The 27,422-nt window shown below is 38.6% G+C and overlaps 1 protein-coding gene across 5 annotated transcripts in view; it reads left to right on the top strand.

Annotated features, from left to right (window-relative positions):
* ldlrad3 (low density lipoprotein receptor class A domain containing 3) overlaps positions 1 to 26,956 on the top strand; it is a 43,681-nt gene extending 16,725 nt beyond the window's left edge. For 4 of the 5 annotated variants that reach the window (XM_088379392.1, XM_088379394.1, XM_088379395.1 and 1 more), the window contains 5 exons: positions 564 to 689; positions 1,846 to 1,980; positions 23,060 to 23,456; positions 24,337 to 24,464; positions 24,535 to 26,956. In XM_088379392.1, the coding sequence (XP_088235518.1) occupies positions 564 to 689; positions 1,846 to 1,980; positions 23,060 to 23,456; positions 24,337 to 24,464; positions 24,535 to 24,617 (869 nt within the window). In that variant the 3' untranslated portion in view covers positions 24,618 to 26,956. Of the gene's footprint in view, positions 1 to 563; positions 690 to 1,845; positions 1,981 to 23,059; positions 23,457 to 24,336 lie in introns of all 5 variants that reach the window. The other variant, XM_088379393.1, reaches the window with a different exon arrangement.
* Positions 26,957 to 27,422: the final 466 nt, after the last annotated feature.

The raw sequence follows: 27,422 nt of genomic DNA, 5'->3' as shown, positions 1-27,422 counted from the left end.
GGGTGTGCTGTCCAGGTAAACAAAGGCTTCACATAGTACATAAAGACAGATTGGACTCAAGCCCAGCTCCCTCTCCTGTTTTGCAAATTACATTTCATCTTGGACATGGCTGTTCCCCGTGCTGTTGTTGTGCCTATTCCTCCTACTTTGCCATACATATTTGTGCTACTTCAAAGAGACACAACATTGTTGTGTGCTGAAAATATATTCAAGGAGTTTTAACAAACAATTCTAGCGATGAGTTGTTTGGTCAATTTTCAGATTGATTCCTTTTTATTGTACTGAACCATTGTCACTTTGGCACATTAGGTATAACCATCATGGTTAATTTCTGCACTGATTAAAAACTCGTTAAAAAATATCCTTCAAACAGTCATGGTTTGTTTTGTCCCAAACAAAGGTGTGAATATGTCATGTGGATTTTTAATTTCCACCCAGGTTGTGCATGAGTCGATGGAATTTTGTTTTTGTTTGTTTGTTTGTTTGTTTGTTTTTGTTTGTTTGTTTGTTTCCTCTGGTCAAAGACTAATATGTGATTTTACTTTGTTTCCTCCCACTCTCAGCTAAAGTCAAGTCAAAGTGTGCACCTACATTCTTTGCCTGTGCCAATGGGGTCCACTGCATCATTGGACGTTTCCAGTGTAATGGTTTTAGTGACTGCCCTGATGGGAGTGATGAAGAAAACTGCAGTAAGTCTCCCATACTAAACATAAAACGAGTGGCACATGTCTGAGGCTATGGCTATTAGATCCCATTATGTCAGTTTAGTCATTCCAACATAATGTTTTCTTCTACAACTACTGATGGAAAAGGCTGACCCCTAATGGGACAAGCAGAAAGAACAAGACAAAGAATGGAACAGAAAGCCTGTATTGTCATTTTATGGTGTAGTTAACAATAGATGCAACAAAACTAGGGAAAACACTGAAAATCTTCTGGGGTGTTGTTAGCTGTTGGTTTTGACTCAATTATGTTTCCTGTTTGTTTTCCTCTCGGGGTGGCTTTAATGGAATTCCCCAGATGATAGAAATTTTCTGAGACGCTCTGTTATTAATTTGATTAACACGTTTTATGTGAGCGTTTTCATTTGAAATTCCACTATAGCAAATTCAATTAAGTTTATATACTGAACTCCCTAATCAGACCAAAGGTTTTATCAAGTTACTTTTGGAGCTGTTCCTCCACAACAAACCCAGCTAAATGGGTGAAAGAGATCATGTGAGCCATGGACAGATTGATCTTGAATTGCAGCACTAGGTTTTAGTTTTGCTCTCATAATATACAGGCATGTTTGCTCTCAGGACCACAACTGAAAAGGAGAGACCTGAAGGCTTTTGCATCCCTTTATACAGCTTCCTTGAATCCTTGAATGTATGTAGCATGTTTTAAAAGCAAAATGAGCTGTATTAAGTTATAATACAATGGTTTTGATGATAAAAATGATTTTTGAGTCTATTTATCAAGTACAGTGAGCCAAAGCAAGATAAATAGGATCAGTAACTCCTAGTTCTCATCTGCACTCGAGCAGAAACATTCTGAACTCGGTGTCATTTGAGAATGATTGCTTCAGTGCATCAGGATGACAACAGACAGTTAAAATAATTCAACCTTACAGTCACTAAAATATCAAATAATTTTCGTGCAGTGGTGACAGATTTTTATTTTATTGGTCTATATACAGTAGGTGATCATACTGTCAGTTCTGTCCATTTATTTTTGTGTGAGTTAAATCATGCGCTGATGAAAGGGTACCGTAACTCTTAGGTTTATTAACATGTTTTTTAAAGCTAGAGCAAAAAGTCTATACAGGTTGGTGATAGATCTTATTCCTTCTCTTATTTACAGCAGGTAACCCCTTGGTGTGTTCTGAGGCCCGCTTCAAATGTCGAAACGGCCGCTGTGTAGACCGGAGTTTTTTGTGTAACGGTCAGGACAACTGTCAGGATAACAGTGACGAGGAGCTCTGCCTGAGTACAGAAGGTAAGACCAGCTCATTCACAAGTTTGTGTCACCACAAGTCTGTATTAAGCTCGTCTCATAGTTAGAGGCTCACCAACAGACATTTCTTCACTATGTTTCTATCCATTCAGTGTTTCCTAAGATTTCCACAGAAAATTCCGGCTTTTTCTTTGTGTCACTTTCAAAAAAGCAGCTTTTTGTACCAAAAGCAACGTTCTTGATCTGAAATGCCACCAAGACATGTCTGACTAGCACCAGTCAAAAGTAGCCACATGTCAAAGCAAATACAGATTTATTCGCCTTATATGAGAACCTCAGCACCAGTGTACTGTTTCCTTTTAACATTGGCTGCAGCAATGCACTAAAATATTTTTCCAAATAGACCTGTCCAAGTAGTTAATGGATTTTTACTTGACCGTTGTTACCCCAATCATTTCTGTGTACTATGACAACACAAACAAAATACAAAAACAAAATAGTGACAGCAACCCCCCACCCCCCATGATCAAATTTACCCGTTTAAATGTGCAGACTAACAATGTTTCCTGGTTAAATGATTGCAATATCATTAACAAACCTAAATAGCCTACGAGTTTTTGCATTTTTTTGCACTTTGATGAAGCATTGAGTGAAATAGACAGTACAAAAGATTTGAGACAGTGATGACTCACAGATATAATGTTGAATTATTCTCTTAAACCAAGTTTAACGAGACAGATGTGCCTTAGAATTTCACACCTTCGATGTTCAAGACATGACTTGGGAAATGCATCTTGCAGCCTGCGCTTTTTAAAAATAAATCTGTCGGACTGAGCTGCAACGCTCTATGCAAGCTGCTGTGATTTCATTCCTCTTTTGATGGGGATTCTCTTTGTACGGTATGTTTACACCAATCATGCATAACATTGTGCCCACTTGCACAGAATGCTGTTGATATTAGAATGTTACCTGTAAGAGCTGAATCAATTATTCTGCCTTTCGAAAGACTTTTGATTGACACTGTCAAAGAGAAGATTATTACCTGTGTGAAGACAGAATGTTTGATGCACCTCATGTATTGAAATCATATTTTGTGGCTGGTAGGGGTACAATATATTCGTATCACCAACATCAGAGAGTGGGAAGCCTTGTATGAAAATTCTATCAGGTACAACTGGCAGCCTCGCTTCATGCGAGAAGCTGCTGTCAAAGGCTTCTGTCAGTACTTCAGGCAAGCTTTCAACACAAATCCAGACGCTACCTGCTAACTGTCAAACCCTGATCATCCTTGTGTATAGCTGTTTCAGTCCCACTGAGGTTTTTTTTTTTTTCTGTGAGGAGTGAAGTCATTAAAGAGGACGAAAAAGAAATAAAATTAGATTGATGGTCTTCAATAATAACGTTCTCACTAGCAACCAAAGAACATATAGCAGTCATTTAGTTTATGCTGAGATGGGCAAAATGAGCATTTATTTGACCCAGTGGTGCTGTAATCCTGTTATATCCCGTCAAATGTCTCTGAGATGTCTGATGTTTTGTATTCATCAGAAGTCAAACCTACGTAGAGCCTTCATTTTCCTGACTTTGATTTTGTGCTTTTTACTTCTTTTTATACCCCATGAAGTTTGCATCAATGAACAGCTCCAAACAGAGAACTGCATCATTCAAAGCAAAGAGTTTATATGTTAATGTTCCGGAAAGGGGGTTTAAAGCTTGTCACTTCTTTTGCTCGAGCTGTAACAGATAAATTTGACGTGTTTTTCTCCTCTCGGCTAAAAAACAAAGGTGTGTGCGAGCGGGTGTGTGGGTGTGTGTGTGTTGGGGGTGTGTGTGTGCGTGTGTGTGTAAATAAATATTTTTTAAAAAATGCCTTTATTTGAAACTAATGTTTCTCATGGCTTCCTTTGCTTCTCTGACAAATACCAGATAGGAAACTGTCATTGATCTCACTTTTCTTTTTAAAAGTCACTCTGATCTGTAGACCCTAAAATTTAGCCATTTTATGGCCATACATATGTTGTAGAACGTAGATTAATGTCAATTATTCTCCATTGTGTTCATGAGATAAAACAGAAAGGCAAAGAGCCACATGATGTTTAATTAAAAAAATATTGATTTTAAAAAATGTAATTTGGTATCAGCTTTCTATTTGTAGATTTAAGAACTCTGCCGGTGAGGAGATTGGGTTGTATTTTTTAATTTCCACAATGTTGTTTATTGCTCTACTGCATATTAGGATGTCAAAAAATTGTGGCATAGCTCCACATTGCTGAAATGAATATGCTCCAAGTGGCATTGACCATTAAAGCTTTTACTTTTAGTTTAAAAATGTTTACTTTGAGATGTGTAACTTTTGCATCACTGCAATTTAAATCCACGTATGTTTACACACACACACACACATGCACACACACACACACGCCTACTAAAATGAGTACAGAGCTGCAGGTGACAGATAAGGCATACAATATCCGCCATAAGCCACCTGAGCACTGCGTTTCATTCCACACTTCCCTTCCTCTACCTTTACCTCTCTCCATGTCCTTCTCCACCCTACTTATGACTTCTTGCTGCTTTGGGTCCACATTGGATTTCTTTTTATGGAAATTATAGCCAGAGATCAGCCCTCCGCCGCTCATAGGAGACTTGGCTATACCGAGATTACAATTAGACATACTGCACCATTTTTAATGCCTTAAGTGTTTTCGTTTTCTATTAGAATAACCTCAAACATGCCAGTATATAAACATCAGCCTGGTACTCATGCTCATTTTGTTTATTGAATGTGTAGTGTGTGATTGAATTTTGCACTGACAGAGAGAGATACAAGTGCAGCGCTGTGTGCACTCTTCCAAAAAGGTAGCATCGCAATCACAGACCAGAGAGTTGGAGTGAAATCAAGTGCCTTTAAAAAAAATGGAAAATGGTTTGCATGAACATAACGTCACATGAAGTGATGAATAGCAATGCAGGAAGATGGAGGTAAGTCAAGACACAACCAGGCAGAAAAGGTGTGGCTTTTGCAATACACTTGAGAGGATGAAATCAACCTCCATATCAAATCAAACCCTGATGCTGAGCAGTGGAAGCCTGGAAAAAGAAACGACACGAAAACTAGTTTTGCAAAATTCTATTTTCTTATCCCTACTGCTCATATAGGCTTTGTCGTCAAGGCTGAATTCTTGCTTCGGCAAGAGATTGTTGTTTAAACAGAGCTGCAGGGCACACGGACCCTTGCTGTGTTTATATTTGTATTGTGTCCCTACAATATGCGTAGGGCTATCGCTAAATTTTCAGAATCGATGATTCTATTGATTATTTCATAAATTAATTGAATAATCTGATACAAATTCATTCTGTATTAAAGTGAATTACAAAACCTTTGACAGTTCTGATTCTGTGTTGTCACTGCATGGGATTGATATTGGTGTAATTATTGACATGCAGTTTGTGCACGTGGGTCATGTACTTTTTTCAAATGTAAGCCTATCATGTTGGATGGGTTTCACTTCAACTGTATATGTAAATTAGAGACATTCATCCCTGAAGTGTATATTCAACTGTATTGGCACAATAGGACTGTACATGTAAATTAGATCGAGACATTCAGCCCTGCAGTGTGTATTCAACCGAAGTTGGCACAATGGGTACTATTGCTACATGCATAAATATTTAAAAAAAAAAAAAACAGAAGAGAAATGCAAATCTGTTCCTGTCACACTTTAAGAGTGATTGTGATACTGTGACAGCATTTTTTTCCTGAAAAATAATTTTCATCTGATTTCAATAACAATTAATTGAACACTGAATTACGGCATCATGAGTCTCCCGCTTAGACATGTTTGAGGGAAGCCTTTGTTGATTTACTAAGAGCCAGTAAATTTTGTGCTGTCTAATATCCATAATAATAAATTGCTTATGAATTTTTAATACCCAAAGACTTGTGTTGCCTTTGTGAAAAATACATGATCTGGGAAGCATCCATCCATTCATTTTTCATACTGCTTACCCTCTTTCGCGTCGCAGGTGAGCTAGAGCCTATTCCAGCTGACTTTGAGGCGAAAAGTGGCCCACACCCTAAACTGGTCATCAGTCAACGTTACAGGCTCTGCGTCGTAGTAGTGTTATATACATTTTATTTTAAATACATTTCAGTAACATAGCATACTTACAATATACGTGTTGGCTGTGGATCTTCAGAGAACGTGTCAGAGGGATCTAGAAAAGGAAGCTGCATCACAAACAGTCTTTTGCTGCATGATATTAGCAGCTATCACACTTGACATGGATTGCTTTGCTAATAAAACAGGCCAATCACTTAGCAGAAATAAAAAAAAATTGCACAGGAAATATCAGAAAGGGCTTATTTCTATGTTAAGAAAGGAAGCCTGCAAGAAAAGCCCGCCTTCCCCTAGAAGCCTAAAAGTGTGTTTAGTTTTTATTGATTGTTTGCACGTCGCCGTCCACTCAAAATCCACATATTCAAAACGGTTAACTCAGAGGGCTAAACATGTCACAGAGGTCAAAATGACACATTTTGCTTGCAAAAGGCTCGAACTGTGCCAAAACATTTAAAATATCAAACAAAAGCTAATTTCGCCTTCAAACAACTCAACTTTGACACAAGTGTGTGAGCACCTCCAATCAATCATTACACAATGGGCAACAAAATACAGCACTTGTATGCACCATTGCTTGTCATTGCAGCCTATGAATGTACGTAGCTTACACGCCAGTGCCATTTGTAGTCAAATTTGCCCTCTTGCGAAAACTGCATCCAGAATCAGATATGCTTTTATGCAAATTTTATTGATTACGTTGTTTTTTCAGACTGTGGCTAACAAATGAAATATTCCCACAGAGAATACATGGAATTAAAAATGAAATCCATTATGTGTGAGAAATTAGAAAAATAAAAAAAATGATGTGATTTGATGCAGATTTTTTAATTACATTCTTTTTATCAGACTGGCTGACAAATGAAATATTCACACAAAGAATACATGGAAATAAAAATAAAATCCATTACTTTGTGAGAAATTGGGAAAATAACAGTCTTTTACAGGAACGAACAAAAATCTATCGTAGGCCTACACTATACGAGTAAGAAATAGTCCCAAGTGATACTCTTCTGTCGCTTCTTCTGAGCCCTTCCAGCTATACCTCCACCTCGCACACAAACTCCTCTTTCTCTGACCCTTCTACCTCTTACTCACACTCTACCTCTCATCTGCCTCCTCGATCCATGCTGCCAAAGAGCAACACAGGCCTGAAGACTGATTGCAAATTGAAAAATGTTGTGGAGAAGTGTCAGGCAGGTGCTTTTTGTGATTGCATACTGATCAGGCAGTTTCTAAGAGCTCGGAGCATATTGTTTCTATTCTGTAACCATAGCTAAAACGATGGAGTTCTTGAATGACATCTATGTTAACTGTTATGCAAAGGGGTGGGAAAACTGTGTCAATCCAATGAAAATGGGTTAACGCATTTGCATGAGGTGTCTTCTGCTCTGCTTAGATGGTGATGATGAAGACTTAGAGATTCCCAGTTTCTTCAAACAGGTCAAAGCACTCAATAAAAACTGTAATGTGCTGCTGTGGGCAGAATGTCGTAAGTACATTTTCCACAGTGATTGGCTGTCAGTGATGCGATGCCAGTTCACTTTCATATTTTCAAACATCAGCCAATGGACGAATTTGACGGTGCTCTCGTATATTAACGCCCCGTCAAACACAATATCCACGCCGCCCGACACGCAATCCCACCTTTCCGCATGCACTCCATTGACTTAAATAGAATGGATGGTACCGTGAGAAACTATCGACTCATGTTTGGTCTGATCGTACTTTAAGAACTCTACACTGCATGTACCAGCATTGTTTCCATCTGCTGTTTTGCATAAGCACTGTGATTTCAACAATCCATCCATATGACCAAGCCATTTTATGAAACATATAATTGATATGGGGCTGTATATATGCTGAATTTCAGCTAACAACATGCACTATTTCAAACCTCTTCATTACCATTGCCCGTTAAAACGTTGTCAGACTGATGTATGGAAAGAATGTCAGAATAATTCAACAGCACCCAGCCTTTTTTCACTCGTGGCAACCCTTTGCTTGCTAATAGCAGCCATCTCCTTCACACTGATTTCCAACAGAGTACAGCTCGAAATAATCTAGGTGTATTAGATTAAAATGTTAATCGATGTGTAGTTTTTTGTAGTGAAGTATTGTGTTTCGCTGAAATGGTCGAGTAATGCCCTTCATCAGTAGCCCTCTTGAGAGCTGGCAGAGTGAAAAGGTGTGGGAGGGAGTGTGAAATGGTGAAAGGGAATGTAATGGCTGTTGACCGAGGTGTGGGAGTCCAAGGTCTCATGTGAGCCAACTCTGAGAGGACGTCACACATACCACCAGTGGAAATGAATTTCAACTCTTGAGAAAATTTGGAAAGCATGTTTTTAAATCTGATTTGATAGAATCTCTGTTTATCTGCAAAATAGGGAAGATGACCATTTTAGCTGATGCTGACATGGCACAGATAAAATAGGATTCATATTTTATAACATCACTATGCATCAGTTCTTATTGCTACTTGATGGATTCTGATGCGAAAGGTGTATCGTCATGTATTTTATTGTTGAATTACAAAGTTGCAATTTTCATCCTTTTAAACTTTCTCATCTCCAACATACCAAGGCTATAAGTGTCAGTCTTTTGAAGGCGCTTGGGTCTGAAGTCATTGTTGGAAATGAGTTGTGGCCACACCAAAGTCTAATGGGTCCACATGAATCACACGTCCTTGGAGCAGTTCTAGTCAACTGTCACTTGTCAAGTCTGTGTAAATCAACAACTTTTCCTTCCACAGTCTATGCAGTCGTCATGGTGATGGTTGGTCAAGTGGCAGCAGGGATCCGCAGGCTGCTTGAGGAATTTCACTGTGAACAAAAGCTCCTCTGTTGCTTTTGGTTTGTGCTGAACAAGAAAAGATTGTGGGCTTTTACTCGTACGTGTGTTTGCATGTGTCATTGTGCATGTGTATGCGGCAGAGTCATGGGGACTGATCGCTTTGTTACAATAATGGGGCCTCTAAAGACATATACAGTACAGAGGAGCCCCATTATTAGCAAGGATAAGGACCAGGCCGGACTGCTAATAGCAAAAATCAGTGTATAATTGACCAGCCGTCATAAATGCATTGGGGTTTTTTTAACCCCTAAAATCTTTGAATAAGCCATGACAAACCATAAAACCTTCCCACAAAAAATAGGGGTCCTCCTGCATCCCAAAATGTAAAATCTTAAGAAATATTGGAGGGGGAAGGCAGTACCGTATTTTCCGGACTATAAGTTGCAGGTTTTTTTCATAGTTTGGCCGGGGGGTGCGATTTATACTCTGGAGCAATTTATGTGTGAAATCATCAATACATTGTGATATCATGTCACATGTTATTTTCACACAAAACCGCAAAAGGCGCTCTAGGCCTGTGTTGATAATTGTGTTGATGAGTCTGACGTAAGTGACATAAAAGAGGAAGTGCCGCATCTTCTACCTCCGGTGTTAGCGGAGTTGTTTAAAAGTGACACAGAGGATGAAGATTTCATTGGATTTAGTGATTTGGAGTGACACGGATGATTTGGTAAACTTGTTAGCATGTTATTTATGCTATAATTACCTGAATAACTGTTATGTTAACATACCAGGCACGTTCTCAGTTCGTTGTTTGTGTCATGTAACGTTAGCGTACCTTACAATTTTTCAGCCTGTTGTTGCCTCTATTCTATTTTTATTTCAAACTGCCTTTCAAGATGACGTGTCTGTTCTTTGTGTTGGAATTTATCAAATAAAGTTCCCCAAAAAATGCATCTAATACTCCAGTGCGACTTATAGTATATGTCTTTTCCTTTTTTATTATGCATTTCATGGCTGGTGCGACTTGTACTCCGAAGTGACTTATAGTCCAGAAAATACGGTAAATAGTTAAATGTGCGGGTGCTGACCTGCGAGTATGTTGAGGTTGATTGAATAACAGACACTTGGAATAAGTGCAATATTTTTTTAACATTTTCTCCTTGCATTTTATGTGTTTAGTTACCTTTCCCTTCCGTGTTTATCAAACACTTTGCACTTATGGTTGCTCCACAATATGTATATATTAATCAAGTTCTTAGAATGAACTAATTATGCAGAAATCACACATAATCTTTTTGAGGGGCAGTGAACCTTAATAATAATAATAAATAGAGGCCCACCTAAGTGAGTCAGTCATCTCTCGCTGTAATGGGCCATATTTTCTGCTCCATGCCAATTCTGTATGTGTGCATTCACCCGCAAAAACAATTTAGCTGAAGGTGTTGCTGACAGACCATAGAAATTGTAAATGTGAGTTACAATTCAGGCCTGCAAGTGAAGATTTCCACATCCATGTTCTGTTGTGTATTAATCTGGAAAGAAAGGTGGCTCAAGTTAAAAGATGAAAAGAGAGAAAAGAGTCACACCAGAGACTGAGAGACAAATGTGAGTTGATGAGGGCCTGACGGAGACAACACATGATGGGGGAAAAAGAGCCAACTAATGTATCAAATAGGATGGAAAATGGGATGGAAAAATAGAAGAAGAGTGAGTTGAGCAGGAGAAAATCTGATGGAGATAAGGGATTAAAGGAAGTGACAGTTATTGAAAGAAAGGTATAACTGGATTCGGAAAGAGGGGATCACGGGGTGGATAAAGAACAGGATGATAGAGATGGTGGATCTGGGAAGGGTCATGACAGCATATGGAAAAAACTGATGGCGGAAGAAATTGTGGAAGTGAAGAGGATATTGTGGTATTCGCTGAAATGGGAATGAACAAGTAGTATAGATGCAGGAGAGTGATGAGGATGACTGAATTTAAGTTGAGCGACAACTGTGAGATGGAAATTAAACAGCAATACAGAAAAAAGAAAGTATGATGACAGAAAGAAATAGAGAAAGAAATAAGTGGAACAAAAAAACTGTTGTGTGATGTAAAATCTTTTCAGTTCTTGTGACTTATTCCTCACATGGAGCTTCAACCTTGCAATATCTGCCAACTGAGGCTTTGAATTTCCATACTCCCTATTTCTTACTGCCATTATCTTTCTTTCCAACCTCACGTAACGACTCTTTGTGAGTCAGTCATCGACTCTTTTTTTGTGCTGTAGTGTTTTGTACTGCAGACTGTTTAATTTAGAGTGTTCATGCACAGTTCATATCCTTTTTGGTAATTTATTTGCTGAGTCTTTCTTTCTTTGAAAACAACAATAGACTGTGATGTGAAACAACGACAAAAGCGATGTTTCCGATTCGGCGTCACACCAGACGCAACAGATCGCTGGCGTGTGTACCATTTTCGACATTTTGGATTAAAAAAAAAGCACACTTGTGTGGATTGACCAAGATCTGTGAAAAAATGTGCACGATTCATTTTCATTCAGTTTCATTCCGACACCAGCAATATGTAGAATTCAAACTAACAAACACTTCAAAAATCATGCAAAGGTTTGTTTTTAATTATTTCTAATACAATTTTTAACTAGGGTATTTTTTGACTTCTAAATGTAAATTTACTCCAGTACATGAGGTAATGGCATAATGCATGAGTGATTCACTGTACATTTCTGCATTCATAATATAAAGGGTTCTCTTTCTTTGATTTGATTTAATTTGCTTTGCTTTGCTTTTCTTTGCTTTGATTTGCTTTGCTTTGCCGACTGAGCTATAAGGCAATTCCTTTTGCAAACACTCACACTGACTGAATGACTACACCAAGTGGGTTGACTCCTGAGGGATGGGTTTTGAGTGATGCTTTATAGCTACTCGTGTCACAAAAACACATCTTCCCCTGGCACTTTACTGGGAAGCTTTTTGCATTGAAATTCATAGAAATAGAATCAGAATGTGGAACTGTGCTTTCTTTCCCATACACTATTTTCGTTTTGGGTGAAAGTGGTACCAAGATTTATAAATGATAAAGAAATTTATAAATTTATAAAGAAGAGACTGGTGTTTTATATGCAGCACAGAATAGTCAAGTTTTGAATTTTGTAATTAGATCATTGTCCTGCTGCAAAACCCAAGTGAGCTACATCATTTGATCACAACCCAATCGCTGAGTTGCCCTGTTTTGTGAGTTTTTAACTCAGTAACTGTCATTTTCAGTTGACAGCGAGTGGCAAAATGGCTGCTCCTTGAGGGTAAAAACAGGTGGATTTCCTCCTTAAGTCATATTCTCCATATACTGACTTAATAAGTATACAGTAGTTGCCAGAGATGTGAGTCACCCGGCTCACTCCTTGTTTGACCTTCTGCCCTCTGGGAAGAGGTACAGGAGCCTGCGCTCGCTCACCACCAGACTCGCCAACAGCTTCTTTCTCCAGGCTGTTAGGGCCCTGAACTCGCTACCCCCTTCTGCGTAGCGTGCGGCACTGTTGCGCTATTTTCGGGAATGTCTGCTGTACGCGTTTTTACGCTCCTCTTAATTAATTATTTATTTATTTATTGTTGTGTTATTTATTCATTATTTATTCAGCACGCTTTTGTTATACTTGTTTACTGTTTGTCTGTTGTGAGCCATGTCTTGTCACCGTGGGATAGGGGGGAACGAAATTTCGGTTTCTTTGTGTGTCTTTGGCATGTGGAGAAATTGACAATAAAGCTGACTTTGACTTTGACTTTGACTTTGATACAGTACAATGTTTAGACTGGTAGGGCTGCATAGAACGTATTGTCGGGAAAATTTGGCGGTTGACTTAGGGGTTGACTTTTCACTAAGGCAAGAAGGGCTGCACTTATTTAGATGTTGCCCTGTTCCATTGTGACCTCCTGGATGACTTGTCACTGTAGTTTTGGGGAGTTTTGTAGGCTGGCCACTCATGGGCATGTTGACCACTTTTCCATGTTTTCTCCATTTCTGGCTTTGCTGTAGTTGTAAGGCTTTGTTAGTAATGGTCTTCTCACCCTTTCCAGACTCGGTCAATTCGGTCAAAAATGTATTTCTTATCCGATCCTAATTTTCTTTTGGGGCGGGGGGTTGCAGCTTTTTGACACTTTTTGGCTGACTTTACGGTTCTGTTTAAGTGATTTCCTGATTGAACAGGTCTGGAGGTAATCACACTTGAGTGTAGTCAGCATAAATGAACTTGATTGTTTATTTTTTGTCTGACAAATGAGGGGTACAGTTAACAAGAGGCACCGTTTTTCATATAAGACCAGGTAGCTTTGCCTATTTTACTATGTTTGATAATCTGAAACTTTCAAGTGGGTAAGCTATGCAAACAAAATTGAAAGAAGGCAAATACTTTTTGATGCCACAATATCCACTGTGTTAGTACTCTAAATGTAAGCACACAACTTTTAACATGAACAAGTTCTCAAAGCTAAGAAAATTGTTGCAATATCCGCAAATACAATTGAGTACTCTAGTTTGTTGTATATACTGAAATTAGGACATAAAGCATATCAAGTTAAACTGTACATGTAATTGCATCGTCCTCCTCATCCTAGCTTTCAATGTGTGATGATAAGTCCACCAAAGTTTTATCACTGCAGCTCCCTCAGGCCACAGATGCTGCATTGTTGGAAGCTGCATCATTAATCCAATTGGCCCAAAGTTGAATCACTTGCACAGTATGCCACCGTTTGATCTGTGTATTCTAGCTCTTCTAAGGTTTGCTTGGGGAAGACATTGTAATGTTACATGAATATGTGCATGCTCTTGATATATGTCAAATTTCAAAATCTCAGACCAAATGCATGAGTAAAATAGAATGCTGGAAATGAAATAGCTGTGAATGCTAATGTCAACTTTTGCAAGAAACAAAATCATCATAGATGTAAAATTGTGTGAATTGGGATGTAAACACCAGTGTATCTTTAAGCTGCTTATTTCCTTTTTTTATTCAATTGATGTGTGCAAAAAACATTGATTGATTACATTGATTTATCACTGTGATTTAACATCAAATATTTCTCAGCTCAGAGTAAATTCATGCCAGACAAGCTGATGGAGGAAGCTAGTATAGCAGAAAGCAACTTGGTGGGTGTTGTTCGGTTGTTTAACGTTGATAAAAGACTCGGGGGCTTCATTGTCTTCCTTCAGCCTCACCTTGCCTAATGTTTAAAGTGTGAGTTGATGGTGGAATAGACACTGGGGTCTTGCTCTACTTTTTTACTAAGAGCAGATTAAAGCAAAACAGAAACCCAGGGAAAGCTGGGAATTATATTTGAAATATAAGCATGTTTAGTGGTGATAGGAGTCGCATCAACAATTGAAAACTTATTTTTTCTCTGAGTTCAAAGTTATTCTAGCAAGATCTGCAGGTGTTTTTATGATGTGTGGGTAGTTATTGCTCAATGTTAGATCTTGGGCCTTTTTTGGTTATGTTTATCCTTATTCGTGTAAAAAAAAACTAAACCTAAGCAGTGACTATGAACCAAGGCAATGTGTGTTCATAATTCCATTTATACTTATACATGGTATTTCTTTAAGTATTATCTAATTAGATGATGAAATAGATGAGTCTAGCACATTACCTGGAATTATACTAAACTTGGATGTAATGAATCATTTATGGAAAGGCTCAGTGGACCTTTGAAACTCAACACAGCCTTTTCCAACCTTTGATTTGGTCAAATGATTTTTTTCTCATTTCCTTTTTGCAGCAGTAGCTTTAATAAATACTGTTTTCAGCGATAAATTGTCATAACCCTTTAATCATAGCCATATTCCTCTTTGGATTATCATCACTGATACCCTTGTGAAAGGGTATACACTCACTTAAAAAGTCATAGGAAACATTTTCAGATGTACATAATATGGAGATAAGGGAGCAAGTGAGGTCAGATTATGCTGATCTGCTTTGTCTCCTCTGTCTCACCTTTTTTTGTTATGGTTTTGGATTCTTCTTTGACTTTCTGATAATAGTTTCTTTGAAATTTCAGTTCAAGTTCTAAGGGGCCACCATATAGCCTGAAGAAAAAACATGAATGCAACCCTTTTTAAAAAACTCTTGCGTCTTTTTAGGAATTGAACTCAAAGATGCTGGACACAAAATGTTTACATCTGTGGAAAATTGCATACTCATGTCACAGTTAATTAAAAGTACTAAACATTTACTTTACACTTTTTATGTGATCATTGTGATAGTTAGAAAGAAGAAGCAGCTACAATGAGCACTGTTGATGATAATAATAACATAATAGCACTAGATTATTCAGCATCTTATTATTAGAGCAATTGTCCTTTTGCAAAGACCTTGGTGCTGCAGCGAGTCTCCCAGTAATTGACTTAGAAATAGCATTTGCCTTTCCAGTGTACAAAGAAGTAATTTGTCTCAAAATAACCCCGTAACAGCATAATCTTGTAATCATATTATTTTTTGCATTGTCTCCATCTTCATTGAACTTTTTAGTCACCCGTATGTAACTTTCAGGATTACGTGATATAATTTGATTCAATAGATTTTTGCAGTAAATTGTGAAAGACATAAGTCACAGGTTAGTGTTAAAGGACATTTTAGGGCGAAGTCTGTGGTTCCAATACATTTGAAACATAGTGTTTTGTTCTTCTCAATCACATCTATGCTTTTACCTCTAAGTTTGACATGCACTGTCAGACTATCTTCCACTAAACTTTGAGCCAGAAAGAACGTTGCCTTGGTGACTACCCATTAGACATGATAGGATGAGCCTTTCTCTTTTATCCTCTCTATCCAAGCTCTTCAAAAAAATTTGTTGGGGGGTGCAAGGAAGGTGCTCTTAAAAAAAGGGGGGTTAACCCCTAACACTATAATCTGAAACCTTGAACATGCAGAGAAGAAAGCATAAAAAGCATGTCACAGAAGTGAGTAGAGTATAAAGCCCAAATATTTTTGTAAATATGTTTCCATGTTCTTTTCATGGGACAAAACAAATTGACATAGCACATGATTCATTATATTGCTTTTTTCAATGCATGTGTGATTCCGCGTCATCAAGATGCAGGTCATGATTATTTTGATTTCTGAGCAGCCGTACTGCTTTTACTGCACATCTCAATGTTCATAATCCTCTGAGCAAAATACAGGTTGTTTTGACTTTTTATGCTTCACACACACACCGCCACCTCCTAAATGCATGTGAGCATCTCTTTTCTGTTCTCCACTCTCTCTAACCAATGCCAAATTCATCCATTAATTCTAGCCTAACACCCCTCACCCCACCTCCACCGCCCTCTGGCCGAAAACTGAACGTTTTGACTGAGTGTTACGATTGTTCCGATCGTAGCAAGCAATGGAGCGAACAAGTTATTACAGGACAGGCAAATCGAGGTCCCATGAAGACAACCCCCTTTTACACACATTAAAGTAAATCAGATGATATACACTTACGACATTGTACTATGCCGACACACACTATGTGCATTAAATCCTTATTTCTCAATTCATGATCATGTAGTACATGACAGGAGACATGAAGATTAACTATGGGCGAGAATAGCCCTGTCACTGAATAGTTAACATGTGACAGCAATTCTGTTTTAGTCAAGTTAATTTTTCATGACCTTGAGGCTCTGTGATGGTTCATACGACAAGAAGAACTCATAACAGTAGACATCATAGCTGATCACATTAAGTCATTTTTATATACCACCAGTGGTCTTATGGTAAGCAGGACCCCAAACCATCTAATAACCATTCAGAACCTCATTCACACCTATGAGCAATTCAGAGTTTTCATTTCAACTAATGGACAAAGTTGTTCAACAGTATATAAGTGCAATATACTGTAATGTACACAGACTGGCTTCAATAATAAGACTGACTGCAGTGCACCATTTAATGAGATGTGGTAGTACAAGAGCAGTATGAAAACTTCTGCCATTAAAAAGGTAATAACGGTTTTGATTTACAGTTGTTTCAAACTGCACTGCGCCATACATATAGCAGTTTGCAATATTTGACTCGCATATAGTTAAATGAGCCAAGCAAAATACCAGAAACATCTCTCAGTACATAAAAGCATTGCAGGAGTACTCTGCAACCGCAATGCAGTAATATCAGTGTCAGTCAATCAAAACTGATTATTCAGACAGACCAATTTTGAATTTCATAAAATTGTGTAGGTGTAATAATGAAATAGAAGGTTGGTGTACAGTATACACCAACTGGAAAGAGGTGCATGACTACATGTGCATATAAATGAGAGCTCAGTCTGTTGCAGCGCAGTTCTAAACCACTGCATTGTACAACCAAATTAACATTCATGCCGTTAAATTAACTCTGAACTCTGTGTCGATCTAAACTGAGCATTATTGCCACTGTAAATGCTTGATTTTTCATAAATAGATTAGATGTAAGTGCTAATGCCATTTTCGAGTTTCGACAAGCGGTCACTTGCTCTCAGAGGTCTGTTGAGTGTTTGTATTGAGTGTTGCCCAAAGCAATTAGTCATATCATTTTGTACTAATTCACTGTGTCAGTCATCCAGTTAATGGAAACCTCAACAAGAATACTATGTGTAGCTCTCCCAGTTACAATGTACCTGTTTGCTCTTGATGTTTGTTGCACAAGCCGTTAAAGTTGTCAGACCCGACATGTTTCCTATGTAAAATATATCAGACAACCTAGCACATTCATCTTGAGTGCCAGAGTGATTTTGGGTGAGTTATGTTTAGGATGATCCCCGATTGCTGCTAGTCTACAAATCATATTGCGATCATATTTTGGATATATAGCTACGGTATATAGAGAATATATACAGTATGAAAATAGTGTACTGATGCATCGACAGTATGCAATGATTGGGTTGCTCCGAACCATCAGGTTTTTTTAGGAACCTTATTTTTAAGTACATTTTCTAGCAGGAAAAGACTGTGGTAAACCACTCATAAACACCATTATTATCAAAATTCAATTAACTGGAATAGCAGCAGGTGTTTACGTTCTAGCATGTAAATGATCAAGATCATATCTATTGTTTGTATTGAACTTAATAAAAACATTTTTAATGAAGTGTGAAGGTAGCAGACTTTTGCCATTTTCAATTCTGAGGCTGAAGAAATTAAATTGTTCGTTGGTGATTAACTGCAACAACAAATGTGACAGACTCGTGGGTGATTATATTTGTGTGATTACATCCGGAATTTGTTAGCAGGATGCTTATTGACAATGACTCAGTATGGCAAAAAGTAGAGGGACATATTTAACAATTTCACCCAGAATCTGTCAAAATGTATGTTTGTCCTTGGCACTTAGACGAGCACTGCACAATTAGTTTTGAAAAAAAAAACATCAACTCAACTGACTGAGTGTCTTTTGCACAGACTGAAGTAATTACACTACATCTTACATGTTTTATTATTAGCGCAAATGATGTGATGCGAGTGATGGTGGTGTAGAATACGATGTACAGCGTGGAGCATGGTTATAAGTCTAGTATCTTGGATAGACTGCAAGCTAATTGTGAAAGTGAACTATAAAAAACTGTGTGAAGCCAGATGGTGTGGGCTACGCACACACACACACACACACATGTACACAGACACTCACACACACACTTTTTAAAATTGCCCAGTGTTTGTGTGCATACAAGTGTATAGAAGCATGTTATATGTCTGCCCCCTAGTGGTTTTTTTCTCTTTTCAGCACTTTTGTTTTTTCCTCTTCTCGTCTCATCTCGTACAGGACATAATATTGTGAGCCTGCCAATTCAGTGTCTGTTCCTACATCTTATTATATGTCACAGAAGTGAACATAACTGCAGCAGCCAAGTTGCCAAAGGAACCAGAAGCCCCCCACCTGTAATTAGCATCGCACAAAGTGACTGTGCAATGAGGGGAAGTGTGGCTGTGACCAACTTCTATCAGCCATTGACAGACTCGGATTAGCAAAGCCTGGAAAATTGGAGCCGAGGGACGATAACTAATTTCCCCCCTTCCCACCCCCCTCATATTTGAGTCTTTTTAACCAAAGTGCTTTATGAATGTGAAATATGTCTTCAGCGTACTGGAGACACAGCGGGAGTGCATAGTGCCGATCACCGCTCCGAGGGATATGCTAAAAATAGTGGATATCCCCATTTCTACTTTTCTGAGGTGGACATTTATTACCCAAATTCATTTTTATTTTATGTTGCTCTCTCATTGGTTTTAATTGAGTGTGTCCCACAAATTGGTGACTTGAATACAGTGCATGTAAAAGTAGCCGATGAGGATTGAAGGGCCCTCACCTCAGATTTAACTTAAGCTGCTTGGTGTTTGTTTGTTGCACTCTTTTTACATTGAAGGCAGAACATGGCATTTGTTGCCCCAATTTATCTTAAATTGTTACATACAACATTTGATTGACTTTGCCAGCAAGGAGACTCAGTCACAAGCAAGTGACATAAATAAAGAGGGAAATGTTGATTTGAAATTTTTGAAAGGCACTTTCTAAATTCACTTACTAATGTTGGTTATTCCAAATCTATTTGTAATAATTTATTGTAATTGATCATTTGCCACATATAAGGTCACATATAATAATGTCAATAGCTTAGTATTTTCTTGTGACGGAGACAATAAAATAACTAGCGGATTTCACTCCTCCTGATGAAGAGTGTATCAATGTCAGTCTTACGTATATTGGTTTGTTTTTTCCACATATTGCGGATTAAAACAAAATGGAAAACTGGTCACAAATGAGTTTTATACCAAAAGATAAAGGTAAAAAAATATAGTGAGCATAGCATTCCAGAATGAATGCATTCGGCAGCAACTGCTCTTTATGGCTATGCCAATCGTTAATTAGATGGTGATGCTTCTCCTGAGACTGCAGAAGGCGAGATAAAATGTTCGGACATGTTACTGAAAAAAGCTCTTTTTCACCTGTTCGACATCTGGTCCGCATCTTTTTCTTCTTCGCTACAATATATCCCCAGGATACCTACAAGGCAAGGAATTTGTAATAGAGGTCAGTGAAATGCCAAGATTGTGGTGGGATATGGGGACACAACTTGCAGTGAAAGAGAGTCAATTGCATTCAATGTTTTACTGTCTGCACAAACACACACACACACACAATAGTTGGAGCATCATTCACCTTGAATTCGGTCAAAACATTCTGCATCAACATTCTGAATTACTATACAGTAAATCACCAATAGGAGGGATTGAGATGGGGGAGGTCAACAAGGGAGGCAATGCACTAAATCCAGGAAGCCAAACATGGCAAACAAACAAAAAAATAGCAGTAGTGGACAGAAGGACGCAAGGACATTGAAGGGGTGTTGTTTATGGAGAAACATGGAAAACAGCTCATTCAAGTGGCAGAGTGTTAAAGGCTGTACATCTGATAACTTAATGTATACACTGTGTAACTAGTAGATATTATGTATGATACCTAATAAAGTGAAAAAAATGCCTATTATTTCTCTAAAATGTTTGCAATAAATGTTCATTTGAATAATTTACATTTTATAGAAGGCATAACAGGCCGCCAGCACTTTGGGGGCATTCAGTGCCTTGTTCAGGGTCACTGCACGCTGTTGTCATCCTTGTGTGCAGGCACACTTTTAATAGGAATACTACCCAGAATTCTGTAGCATGCTTTTCATGTCTGTTTGTGATGGTTTGAAAGCCTCTGGGGAACTGCAAGGTCCAACTTTGATCATGAAAGCGTTGCATTAAATATACCCTGTCCAAAGTAAGCGCGGCCAGACTCGCTGGTAGGGAATGTTACCTTTCATGTTCTGAGAGTTCACCTGACCAAAGAGGGTTATGTGATGAAAGATAGTGTGCATGACAATGTATATTTTACAATCACTGACTTCTTAGTAAAAAATGTATGTGCACAAATATTAACTGATTGCCCACAAATAAAAAAAAAAGTAAATATGTTCCCCATTGTATGTTATCATTCAGGTAGTGGAGGCTTTGGTGATTAATGCACAATGTGCAATTCTCCTTACAGCATGAAACCTCTCTCTCTTTTTTTTTTTTTTTAAAGAAGATTTGCTAAGTATCTGCCAGAGTGCCATTTGTTTGGAAGTGAGTTAAGTCTCCTGGCCATCACACAGCACCCATATTTCAAGTTTGTGTTTGCAAGTCAAATAAAAAATAAAAATCACAAAAAACGTTCTCACTCGTGTCTCAAGGCACCACTGCAGGTGTGTCTGGTATTCTAATGTGGTAAGAGGAGTAAACACACATCGTTGTTCAGTGTGGGGTGTTTCACGTTTTAAAAATCAGTTAAGTTGTTACAAATTGGTGTATGTGTACTCCTTAATGTTGCGCTCTCATGCACTCAACGGGGGTTTGAGAGACAAAGACCTCTTTTCCCTCACAAAAAAATGGATGCTGCATGTCATGTTCTTTTTTTTCTTTTCTTTTTTCCATCCCTCTGTGATTTGCAAACGCCTTTCACGCCTCTGCACTCTGCAGCTAATGTGCCGATCAAGCCCCTATTGTTACTGTTGCGGCAGTATGAGTTCTCTTTGTGTCTGTTTGTCTGCATTCCCAGAGGATTGCAGTGACATCTGACAGACTTGGGGAACGGCAGTGGGGTGCATACATTTGTGTGTTTTTTTTCAACCAGGTAATTATGGAAATTGTTCTCAACTAAGAGTCCAATCTGCTTGTAATTGGTAGCATGAAGTGTTGACCAATTTTAAATCACGTGGGAGGAGGGAAGCAGGTGGGTGGAGCATCTGAATAAGATTAGATTTCATCAAGGAAGTCATGGTACATGAGTAGGTGGCATTCCTCACCGCTCTTTGTTGGGAATTCAACAATATATGTACGCACACATACACGTGGAGATATTTCAAAAGCCTCTTGGGCCTACAAGGTAAGGTAGACAGAGAAAGAGTCTGAAAGAATCACACTCTGTAAAAGCCTTTCGATTAATAGCTGTTTCTGACCCTTTGCAACTAATTTCCCTATAGGTAAAGGGAACGACAATTACATGTATGACCTTGTTTGTTTGTATATGCAGTGAAACCAGCTGCTGGCACTCTTCTAACTACCACAAAAGTTAAAACATGGTTCCCATAAAATTAACTGTCACATGTTGCTCAGTTATAATACATACAAGCAAGCATCCCGCGTGAATATTTTAGCGCATTGTCTGACCTTTAAGCCTCCTAGATGTAAGCGAGGTCTTGCTATAGCAACCTGGAGGTATCTCGTACTCTCATTTCCTGTCAAGCCCTTTGGGCAACATTCAAAAGCAGTTTGTGTGGTCGCTAGGTAACACAGACCACACAAAGGCGCACTATTGTTGGAACTGTAACAAAGTTTATTCAGGCAGTGAAGCATTACTTTCCAACGAAGACTAGAAAAAGTTTTGCATTTTGAACTTTTTATGAGGGACCCAGAGGTTTGCTGTTTATAGCCTGAGCCCGAGGCACTTGTATAATTTGAAATAAAATAGCAACCGGTAATATAAAATACTCCCTCCTCATTAGCACTGCTTGCCTGCAGTGACTTAATAAATAGGGCCGAGTCTATCTCTAACTTCTTTATACAATTACACAGTACAATCTGCCATTATGAAGTTGAAATTTGATTTGCGCATGCTTTAACTTGATTTATATTCTCACGCTGTCTTTCAGAGCTATTGCCTTATTGTGTTTGTAGAACAATAAGATGCAATGCTATCTGGCAGTCCCTTCTTTTATCTTATTTGGCAACACAACTCTTTTTATCCTAAACTTCAGTAGTTTTTGGAAACCCTATTATGGCAATTAAAGTGCAACCTTGATTTTTGATCCTCTCTACCCTCTCTTATCTGCAACGCCAAAAACATGGATCATGTTTTATTTGAGGTTGTTCACACCACTTAGCCTCTGTCCTTTTCCTGTGTCTATAATAATGAATGAGGGTTTAAAAATTTAACCTGGGTCACCCAAGGAGTGCAGCCTTGGCTTTCTTGAGCTGTAATAAAATGCTGGCGTGTACCTCTTTAGGATTACATTGAGTCCATTTTCAAATGAAGGCAGTTTAATGCTTTGGTTCCACAACTCCCAAGTGCCTGTTCTTTCCAGTCTATATAATCTATATAGTAGTTCTCTTACTTAAGTCTCCTTAGTGGTAAGAGACTCCTTAACATATCTTGACTTCGTACCCCCTTTCCCTTGCAGAAGCTCCCGGCCAGGACTTTGTGACGTTGGACTATCGTCTGCGTTACTACCCCAGCATCACCTACGCTGTCATCGGGAGTGCCATCATCTTCGTTTTGGTTGTAGCGTTGTTGGCCTTGGTGCTTCATCACCAAAGGAAGAGGAGTGTTCTGCTTCCCACTGGTGTAAGAGGAGGCCCTCACCACCACCAACCATTGCTGCTGTCCCGCTTGGTCATCTTGGATCACGGCCACATGCATCCTGGTGATCCAGGGCTCTCTCCTCCTGGCTCCCCCTCTTCAGCCAACCAGCATAGCTCATCTACTCAGATGCTGCAAATCCTGTCTGATACTCTTTGTCCTACTGCACAGCCAATGGAGACGCCTCCATCATACTCTCAGGCCGTCATGGATGTCAGGTAAAATTCATTATATCCAGTGTGCTGTTTTGTTTGCAGCAAGGCACGCCTTGACTCTACTTATTGTTGACAGTTTCATTGTCAAAAGCTGATACTGCGAAGCTGGATTTCGAGTATGCCTGCAGTTTTCACTTCTGTGCGTGTTTGGAATTAAAGAAACATTTTTTTTTTTTTTACTAGTCGAGATTCCAGTTATTGGGGCTCCTCATCGGTGCTCTTTTGGTAGTACCTTGCTAGTTGCACGAGCATTTTCTACATCCGCCAGGAACTCAAAGTCGCATAACAGAGCAAACAACAGTGAGAGCACTGTATGTGCATGAATTGGATTTCCTACGTCTATAATATGTCTGGAGTGCCATCACCATAACCATGAAGCCGTTTAATGCCTTTGTCTTTATGAAAAAACAGCAACAGCAGCTGCCTATCAGGCTATCACTGAAGTATGGATACAGTTCCTCCTCGGGCCTGGAAAGAAGTAGATAATTACTGTAACTCTGCTGCTTTTCTTCATTGTCATTTGACAATGGCGGTCCCACTGATTCATTCCCATCATCATCGAAGAATTTTAAACTTCTCATTACAAAACTTTTCAAAACGTGAGTATCCCAGCAGTGTTTGGGCCGTAGGCAGGGTACACCCTGAACTGGTTGCCAGTCAACCGCAAGGCACACAGACAAACAACCATTCACACCTACGGACCATTTGGACTGGTCAATCGGCCTACGATGCTTGTTTTGGGGATGTGGGAGGAAACCGGAGTACCCAGAGGGAAGGCCGAAATTAAACCCTGCAACACCGAATTGTGAACATGCTAACCAGTACACCACTGTGTCGCCTGAACACTTTGAGACGTGTGCTTATGCTTTTTGTTTTCCTCCAGTCGGCCTCCCTGGTTTGATCTCCCACCTCCTCCTTACCTGCCAGATGGGGAAGAAGCTTCTGAGGGAACCCTGGCCCACAATGAGAGCCCTTCTGCGTCACCCACCCTCAGAACTATGTCCTCAAACAGTCAGTCCAGTTCAAATTTTATACAGATGGCGGATCAGCTTTAGCCAATCTCTTACTGGCTCACTGTTAGCTATTGCAGGACTCCACAGCCGCACATTCCACAGCGCAGACCTGATGAGAACGCACCGACTAAAGACTGAACAACTCCTTTGAGAAGTCACTTCATCCTGAAACTCAACACACGTTGGCTTCCCCTGGTGGACGTTTTTGCAGAGCTGCATGCAGTATCCTTCATTTTAAAACAGTGGTTCTTAACCTGGGTTCGATCAAACCCTAGGGGTTCGGTGAGTCAGTCTCAGGTGTTCGGCAGAGCCTCTTCTGTAGAGAGGACCGAACACACCTGATTTATCGTGTAAATTCGTGATGACTCGTATCTGAACTGGTCTCACAAAGGCAACAGCAGAAGTCATGCTGATTTGCAGGTATGTAATTTGTTTTGAATTCATGCATTGTGTTGGTTTTGTTCTTTGAAAAAGGGGATGTTCATACACAGCTCATTGTGTGCACCAGTAAAAACATTGATGTCTTGAATTTGAAAAGAATATATTAATTTTTCACCAAAGAGGGGTTCGGCGAATGCGCATATGAAACTGGTGGAGTTCGATACCTCCAACAAGGTTAAGAACCTCTGTTTTAAAATAAGTCCTAAGTGCATTTCAGTTGAATTTGATTCCACAGTCAAAGGTACAAGATATTTTCTAAACTACTGACCACAGCCTTAGAGAATAATCTCCATTAAAACTGTCTTAAGAGTGCCAATAAGATGCTTTCACTGTATCTTGGTCTTTATAAGGTTCTGGTACATCCAAAAGATGCATCAAACCTTCCATTTAATTTCACCCTCAGGATATTTCCAGGTTGTGTTCTCATGCCGTGCTACATCGAAAATGGGGGTGTACGTAAAGCTTTATATAGCTGAATTCATTCCCTATTCTTTCCCCAAGAACTAGGAAGCCTTTGAGGAGCATTGTGTTTTGACAACCCCCGCCCTCAAATATGCTCTTTCCTCCTGATTTGTGACAGATGTTTTGATTTTTCAGTTTTTTTTTCAGTGGTACACAGAGAATCTTGGAGTATAGGTAGATGTAAATGATATGAATATCCTCCCAAAAAAGGGAAAAGACCAGCAGCACTCAAATGCAGCCTCAGAATCAGTACATGGTACTGACAGCAAGACGCAAAAGTGTTGTCATTTTCCTTGATGGAAACACACTTTGATGGCACCTCAGTAAATCACCTTTGCAATATTCTTTGTGTGTGTTTTAAATGTTAAAAGACTCCAATAGAAGGATGAAATATTCAAATTAACAGTATTTAAAACCTGCTATTCGGTTAATCTTCAGAACTCTGTATTGTTGCCTTATTTGTGTGAGTGCAGCATGAATTGCACAAGGGTTTTCAAGGATTTTCCAATTATCCATTAGCCTTCTAACACAATCAGCAAACACAATGGACCATTAGAACACTGGAGGGATGGTTGCTGGAAATAGGCCTTTATGCACCGATGTAGATAATGCATTAAAAATACAGACGTTTGTAGGTAGAATAGACATTTATGGCATGAACAATGTATAGAGTGTATTCCTGATTAGTTTCATATTATTCTCATTGAAAAATAGTGATTTTATTTTAAATATAGGGACATTTCCCCAAACTTGTGACCCCAAACTTTTGAAGACTATAGTGTATATATATATATATATATATATATATATATATATATATATATATATATATATATATATATATATATATATATATACATACATACATACATACATACATACATACATACATACATACATACACACTCACTAAAACGACCCTACATTTAACTAAAGCATTCCTCAAATAACAACAAAAACACTTCCCACTGATTTCACCGGTGTTATGTTGACAAGTTGCAATTATGTGTTTGTTCAAGTTTTTGTATTTTATAGCAATATGTAGTACTTTTACTACAGCTAAATAATTTTGATAGCACTCTTGCTCGTAAAAATGACAATGGTGTCTCTGTACCCTATCATCATATGGTTCAGTGGGCTATATATTGGCAAGCCTGCCGGGCTACATCTCGCCATTACCGCTTGCATAATATTACATACTTGCAAAGGTGCAAATGACTTGTCAAAGGTACTGTATTTGCTTTTGAAATGAACAGTGTTTAGATAAACACAGTATTTAATGATATGCCTTTATTCCATGATCTGAAAATGGAAAATAATTGTAGTTTGAATCTTCAACAGACATGCACTGCTGATGAACTACTACGAAAACAATAATATGCGATATTGTTTGAAATTGCACATGCTGGGGAAAGTTCACCTTCAATGTTTCAATGACATGAATAACTGAAGGATCTGTTTATATGTATGTGTTTATCACGTGTTCTTTATCTTCAATGCTGTAAAGAAAAAATACAGCATATACTTTGTAATACCAAACAAGTTCATATAAGTAAAGCAACTTTCCATACCAAAGGAACAAGCCTATTTCAGCATTCTGTATGTGTTCTTTTCTGTGTAACAATTTGAAAAATGGCATTCACAGGACACATTTACTTTTCTTTTGCATGCATATAGTTTTTTTTCACCAAGTTCTCTGTGCCATAGTGTTTTATTTTTGAAACCTGTAGATTGAAAATGTATTGTGATCTTTTGGCTTTAATAATAGATGGTGTTATTGTATGTTCAACCACAAGATGTCCCTCTTGTTCGTGAAATGAAAGCTTTAAAGGCGCCGTTCTTTTTTCATAACCGAGGAGCTTTCTGAAATACTTAAATTATTAATCATGCAAACTAGGTCGTCTTACAGCTTTGTTTCCAAGAAAAAGTACCTGCCTATATAAATAATTCAAGGGTCATAGCTTCCCCCTCTTGGTTTCATGGCAACTATCTACAAATCTACACCTTTTATAAAAACCCCATTTCTGTCAAAACATTCATTCCTTATCATTTC

This window comes from Syngnathus floridae, chromosome 6 (genome assembly GCF_059516105.1).
Source record: "Syngnathus floridae isolate MCC-2025c chromosome 6, RoL_Sflo_1.0, whole genome shotgun sequence".
Classification (NCBI taxonomy): domain Eukaryota; kingdom Metazoa; phylum Chordata; class Actinopteri; order Syngnathiformes; family Syngnathidae; genus Syngnathus; species Syngnathus floridae.
This window is presented reverse-complemented; position numbering and strand designations above follow the sequence as displayed.